This window comes from Rousettus aegyptiacus, unplaced genomic scaffold (genome assembly GCF_014176215.1).
Source record: "Rousettus aegyptiacus isolate mRouAeg1 unplaced genomic scaffold, mRouAeg1.p scaffold_m13_p_6, whole genome shotgun sequence".
Lineage (NCBI taxonomy): Eukaryota > Metazoa > Chordata > Mammalia > Chiroptera > Pteropodidae > Rousettus > Rousettus aegyptiacus.
This window is the reverse complement of record NW_023416309.1, coordinates 106534354-106541311: the sequence shown is the minus strand read 5'-3', so window position 1 is coordinate 106541311 and position 6958 is coordinate 106534354. Positions and strand designations below refer to the sequence as shown.

General features: G+C 43.1%; 1 protein-coding gene across 5 annotated transcripts in view; it reads right to left on the bottom strand.

Moving 5' to 3' along the window:
• The window catches only part of ARSG (arylsulfatase G), a 109813-nt gene that overhangs the window by 5136 nt on the left and 97719 nt on the right, over positions 1–6958 (bottom strand). For 2 of the 5 annotated variants that reach the window (XM_036223782.1, XM_036223783.1), the window contains exon 12: positions 193–512. The exons of 2 other annotated variants lie outside the window; for them this stretch is intronic. In XM_036223782.1, coding sequence (XP_036079675.1) covers positions 199–512 — 314 coding nt within the window. In that variant the 3' untranslated portion in view covers positions 193–198. Of the gene's footprint in view, positions 1–192; positions 513–6958 lie in introns of those variants that run through there. One more of the 5 variants, XM_036223784.1, reaches the window with a different exon arrangement.

The window sequence follows — 6958 nt, the reverse complement described above, 5'->3', positions numbered from 1 at the left end:
GGGCTTGAACCTGGTCTGACTCTGAAGCCCCTTTGCATCCCATTACAGCTCAGTGCAGCTGTCCTCTCAAGCCAGAAGGCAGAAGGGACAGTTGGGGATGAAAGGTGGCGGCTGCAAAACAAGATTCCGAGACTTATTTTCAAAGCGCATATAACTAAAGAGGGTAAGGCTGCACTTGGGATGTGAACTTGCCTGGTCTCAGTGCCTGACATTTCCACTTGTGGAAACATGGGTCTGGGGGGTGGTCTGGCAGCGGCAGGCAGTTCGCTGGGGGTTGCAGCAGGGAGTTACCGAGGGGTCTCGAGTGTAGTCCACTCTGGAGATGTTGTCATGAGCGACGTCTTGAAGGACGCTGGCAAGCGCCTCTCTGACCCTGGGCAGTACGCGCTCGTATTCGGCACCGCCTCGTTCCAGAGGCACAGCTTCTGCAACATCATCTTCCAGATTGAAAATAAGGGGAGGCTCGTGGTGCTGCTCAGGACCCACGCTCCCGTCACAGGCTTTGGCTCCACCTAGAGAGGGTGACAACAAACACCCCATCAAACCCAATGCTGGCCCTGCTTCGTAAAGAGAACTGAGACTGAGTCTAAATGAATTCAAGCACACCAGGGCTTGACTCTTCAAACGATGGCTCCGCCTGTCACAGAAATTACCATGAGGACCTATGTGCTCATTCCGGGACGCTCCTGTTGTCCAGAATGATCTGGAACTTCTTGGACTTGACCTCTGAGCTAGCAGGATGTTCATTCACATATCTCTCATCTCTGCCTTCTGGGAGTAAATTCAATCTTCTTTTGAAAATCGATTTCTCCAATAGCAAGTATATTCAATTTGGTGATTAGGTAGAAAGGCGAGGTGAGTAATTTCGCTCTGGGTTGAAGCTGAGATTCTTGTATGAGTTAGAACCCGGCTATTAAGGCAGTCCCAGAAGAGAGTGACAAATGTGTAGAGTGATGGAGGCAGCCTCGGTGGTTACTGATTCAGACGACCTTTCCGTTGTGGTCTGCCTTGTCTGTACAAAAAAGTGGGTAAGGTATCCGACAGAAATGAATACAATATAATCGAATAAACAAAAGGAATTAAGGCAATTCAAGAATGTCCTTATTTCTTGGAAACACAGGAGTTCCTGAAGACCTTCTTTGCCTCTGAGCTTCTCAGCAGCCAAACTTGAATGAATTAGAAACTTCAATTCGATTCTTCAGGGGAAGAGGAGCTTTTTCCAGCACTGAGGTGTGAGAGAATTTTTTTTCAATGGCTCCTCATACATTCTTATGAAAGACAGCGCTGCGTGATCAGGATGGTCCGGCTGATGGCTTCTTATCACACCTTTCACCCCAAGATGAAAGTATGAATCCAACATGCAATTCAGTAAAAGCAGACCTACGGGGGCCAAAGCCACGCTTCCTGAGGATGTGGCTTGCTTTCTGGCCCAGAAAGCTGGACAGAAATCAAATTTGAGGTATCAAGTGAGAAGAATGGGAGGTAGATCCCAGAGACTTTGGGGAGCCCCGCTCAATGGTTTTCCTGCCACGACTGAGATTCAGCTTGCTCGGCAGGGAGTAAGAGCTTATGCCTTTGCCTAGAGTTCAGGGTCAAATTTGGCTCCTCTTCACTGACAGTAAAGAGCAGGGACATGAACTTTGGCAACCAGTCAAGTGAAGGTTGGGATCAACTCCTCTTCTTAAAAGTAAAGACTTCCATTTAAGGGAAGAGTGGGGCGTCTTGCACAGAGCTAACCCTCGTGTAGATAACAATTACGCATTCTAGTCAACATATTTAAAAAACAGCAAATGGAAGTCGCTAGATAATAAGCAAGGCAGGCAGAAACTCAAAGGGATTCCATCCTTGACAGAAGGAAGCCACACTGGGCTAGGTCTGTGTTTAAGTTTTGTCCCCTGGGGAGGTACCCCCAGTCTGTGCCGCACACAGCAGCTGGGCCCAAAGAGATGGCTGTGGTCTCTTTGGCTCGAGATGATAGAGGACAAAGATCAGGGCTTCAATAACATGAAAATTGGTGGGCAAAATCCTGAGAAGGAGGGAGCCAGAGAGGGGAAACCTCAAAATCCACAAATAACCCCCCTTCAGATCCTTGGGTGACCCCTGAACTGTGCACACGCAGAGGAGACAGGTTCTGGCGACGGCTAGACGTCCGAACAGCTCAGCAGGCATTTCCCTGCTGCCCAGTGCAGGGAGGATGGAGTTTAGAGTGTGAATTCCGGTGAGCTAGGAAGGCCCGATAAACACTTCATATTCTCCATTGAAGTCTCAAAGGGTTCATGCTAGGAGTAAAGAGCATGTCTCAGAACTAAAGTACTTACTTCAGGTTAAGGACCCAATCTGAATGAGCCAGTCCTAACAAAGTGTCAAACCAAGACCCCACAATTATAAGGGAAACCGCTCATAATTAACTGCCCGTTGAGAACAACGACGACAGCAGCAAATCAACACTCCTTGGCCAGCAGAAGTCAGCATCTCGACAGTGCGTCATCCACAACGTCCAGTTTCTGAAAACTACTAAATAGGAAACTCGCAGTTTCTCGTTCGGCATGAAAGGAGCTCGGACGTCATCGCTCCATTCTAATTAAGCTGAACAGACTGAAAAAGCAACAACTCTTCCGCGATCTGGCAGAGAGGTGGGGTCACAGGGGCAAACCACTGGCCCCCAGACTGAAGATACAGACGAGCAGAGGAAATCACAGCAGACTGGAGCAGACGCCTCCGGGGACCAGGCCTGGGGGAGAGAAACCTCCACGGTGATGGGCGAATCGCTGGAGGCTCAATGTGCACACGTCTGAGACTTAAAAACGCCACAGGGCCAGTCATTTCATAGATGGAAATGCAAAGAAAGAATCAAAAAGAAATGCTAGTGATCAAAAATACTGTAACGGAAATAAGAATAAGAATGCTCATTAGACCGGCCGTGGCTGAGGAAAGAATCTGAGCTTGGGGATCTCTCAGAAGAAGCTTCCAAAATTGAAAAGCAAAGAGAAAAAAAGAAGACCGAAAAAAAAAACCCAAAACGATAGAATATCCAAGAACTGTGAGACAATTACAAACAGTATAACAAATGCGTAATGGGAATGCCAGAGGAGAAGAAAGAGAGAAAGGAGCAAAGGAAATATATGAAAGAATAATGACCGAGATTTTCCCCAAATTAATTTCAGACACCAAAGCACAGATAAAGGAAGCTCAGAGAACTCCAAGCAGGATGAATGCCTGTAAAGACAATATCAAGAGAATGAGAAGACAAGCCATAAACTGGAAGAAAATATTTGCAAAAGACATATCTGATAAAAGACTGTTATTCAAAATATACGAAGGACTCTTAAAACTCAACAATAACCATTCTGGTGGCAGGGTCTGGGGACAGGGAGGCAGGTGCCTGTCCGGCTGCAAAGGTGGCAAGAAGCCCTGGAAGCAGCCCAATAAACAGGCCAAGGAGGTGGACAAGGAAGATAAGGCATTCAAGCAGATGCGAAAAGAAAATCAGAAGAAACTCAGTGGCTAAAAGCAAAGGGTGTAGAGAAGGGCCCCTGGTCACAGATGGAATTAGGAAATCTGGCAAAAAGTTCCTTGCTCCTAGGGCAATGGTGGTCCTTAATTCCATTCCCGTTTTAACATCTGGATTCCTTGCCATTAACATCCGTTGCCACCTACAGCTAATGAAGTGTTGTTTTGGAGACTGTTGTACATTTAAGAATAAACTTTTGTAAATCATTATCATCATCATCATCGCGCAGCGGTCCATCTCTTTAGTTCTTCTCACTCAGCCATTTCAAACTTAGCTGTGAGGTCAGAGTAAATCCAACCCAAAGTATATTCTTTGGTCTTTGTTTCATCCTGAATTCTGTACTGCCTAGAATGGAACTAACTCATTTGGAAAAAACCAAACAACAACAACAACAACAATAAGAATATAAACAATCCAACTAAAAAGCAGGCAAAAGACCTAGGCAGATATCTCACCACAGTAGTTATACAATTAGTAAGTAGGGCAACAAAAGGATGCTTAATGTCATATGTGATTAGGTAGTTACGAATTAAAACAACGAGATACCACTACGCACCTGCGAGAATGGCCAAAATCAAAAACACTAATAACACCAAATGCTGGCAAGGATGCGGAGCAACAGGAACTTCCACTCACTCTTAGTGGGAATCCAAAAAGGTGCAGCCCCTTTGGAAGACAATTTTGGTGGTTTCTTACAAAACTGAGCATATTCTTCACATATTGTCTAGCAATCATACTCCTCAGTATTTAACCAAATGGGTTTAAAATGCATGTTTACACAAAGACGTGCATGTGGATGTTTATAGCGTAATTGTCAAAACAATTCATAACCGTGAAAACCTGGAAGCAACCAAGAGATCCATCAGTGAGTGAATGCATCAATAAACGGCGGTACATCTACGCAATGGAATATTATTTAGTGCTAAAATTAAACATTATCCAAGGTTGCTTCACCTAAAAAAAAAATATTAAAAAATTAAAATAAATAAAAAATAAACATAAACATTATCAAGCCATGAAAAACCATGGAGAAACCATAAATGCCATATTAATCGGCATAGGCTGACATAACAGAAATACCCCAGACAGGCACAGATCGACATCTCTTATGAATATACCTGCATGAAGCCTCAACAAAGGCTAACAAACTGATCCTTGCAGAATGTAAAAGAAAATTATACACCATGACCAAGTGGGATTTATCCTAAGTATGCAAGGTTAGTTTGACATACGAAAAACAATGTAAAACAATGTATATTAATAGAATAATAGACCCCCAAATGATCATCTTAATAGATGCAGAAAAAACACTTAACGAAATCCAATCCCCTGTCATGATACAAACACTCAGCAAACTAGGAATAGAAAGAAACTTCCTTAACCTGGCAAAAGGTGTCCAAGAAAACAGCCCCATAGCTAACATCGTACTTAGTGGTGAAGATTGAAACTTCCCCACTAAGATCAGGAACAAGATAAGAACGTCCACTCTCACCACCTCTATTCGACACTGCACCAGAGGTTCTAGCAAGAGAAATTAGACAAGAAGAAATAAAAGGCATCCAGAAAAGGAAAAAGTAGAACCACCTCTATTTGCAGATGAGATGATCTTGCATTACAAGAAAGGAAAATTATAGACAAAATCTTAGCAAATCGAATCCAGCAATGTGTATTTTTAAAAGCCACGATTAAATGGGATTTATCCGGGAATTCCAATTTTTTATTCAGTTGACTTAATATTTAAAAATTGGTATGATTCATAGCATTAAAAAGGCACTTACACAGGTATGGACATTAATAAAACCTCATCAAATTATATGGTTGAGATCTGCGCCTCTCACTGTATGTAAAGTGTACCTTAAATTAATTTTATGAAAATGAAAAACAGCAAGCCACCTTAATTCTAGGCCATACACCAAAACAGACTGATTGCCTCTTTAGGCCACTCCTAGTTCATGACCATAAAATCACATCCTGTCATAGAAGGAGACACATCTTTCTCTGATCTCGTGCAGTAGATGCCATTTCATCTAGCTTATCCAAAACCAGTTTTAAGTCATTAGGATGCCGACTTTCAGGGGGTGCAGGGGAAAGAATCAGAGCATGTCCCTGTTTCATCCGACTCAGTTTTCATCCCGTCTGTTGAGATTTCATCCTCCCCACCCTTATCCTCCTGGAAGTCCAGTGACTCCTGAGGACAGATGTCCCCTGGGGTGTATAATTCCTGTCCAATGGGGATCATTCTAAACGGTCCTGTTACTTCATCGTGACACTTATGATTCCAATATTGTGGTGCCGAGGGCTTTCTGGCAGGGGTATTACTTCTGAAATTAACTCAGCCTGGGGAAACCACACCTCTCAGATACTGTAACGTGAGGACTGCAACCTACGAACTTTCCATCCGAAAGCATAACAATTATCTGACCGGTTTGCGTTTTAGGGTTTGGAGAATCAAAGATTGTTGTGGCCTTTTTAATATCCCCCAAATTATGAACTCACAGAATTTGTTTTTATGCCAGATTTTCTTCAGGGTCACTTATTTACACATAAGGAAAAAAAAAATTTTTTTTTCCTGTATTATATAATTCTTTGGAAAGCTCTAATAACTGAATCGAATTAGAATCTGCATCGGGTCTCAGATTTTGGTGGCTTTTTTGTTTGTTTTCACTCATAAAAACAATGTCACGGTTCCTACTAGGTGCAAGATACTGTGCCAAGCCCTGCAAGACGGCAGAGATTAAAGAGTTCACAGAGCTCTGAGTTCAAAGAGCTGAAAACCAGAAGAAATAAAACATGTACCTAAATGACTGGCGTGTGTGTGAGGAAAGAGTAGAGAGAGAGACTATGTGAAACAGAGTCCCTTTAACCAAGCTGCAAAAATTATTAACATTATGAAGGCTGAGGCACGAAGAAACAATCCTATTCTTTTTCTAACTTGCCTGGGAACCTAAACATTTTGAACTTTCCGGTCCTGCCTCAACGCCTGGCTATACATCTGGACATATATACCAGACCTCCAGATAAGCCTCTGATGACCCCCTCAAGAATTCACATGTACATCCAACAGACATCTGACTGACAAGGTCGTGGATGAATCCTAGGCCTAAGAATGCAGGACTGATAATTCTCAAGAACGTACTTTTTGCTCTAAGAACTCAACTTTTCTTTCTTCTTTCAAACACTTTTGAGTTTTTGCCTAGCTGTGTTTGCAAACTGTAAGCCCCCTAAATAAATCTCTATCATTTATTTCCGGCAAAGCCTCCGGACTCTTTCTGAGTTCATTTGACATACGGCAGAATGTGATAAATATCAGAGATCTCCAAATCCTACACAGCTGGGAAAATCAGAGGGACTTTTGTGATTGAGGTGGCATTTGATTTGAGGCCTTAAAAGCTGAGAGGGATTTTAATATGGAAACCAAGGGAGAGGGCCCTTGCTCTTGGAGAAGAC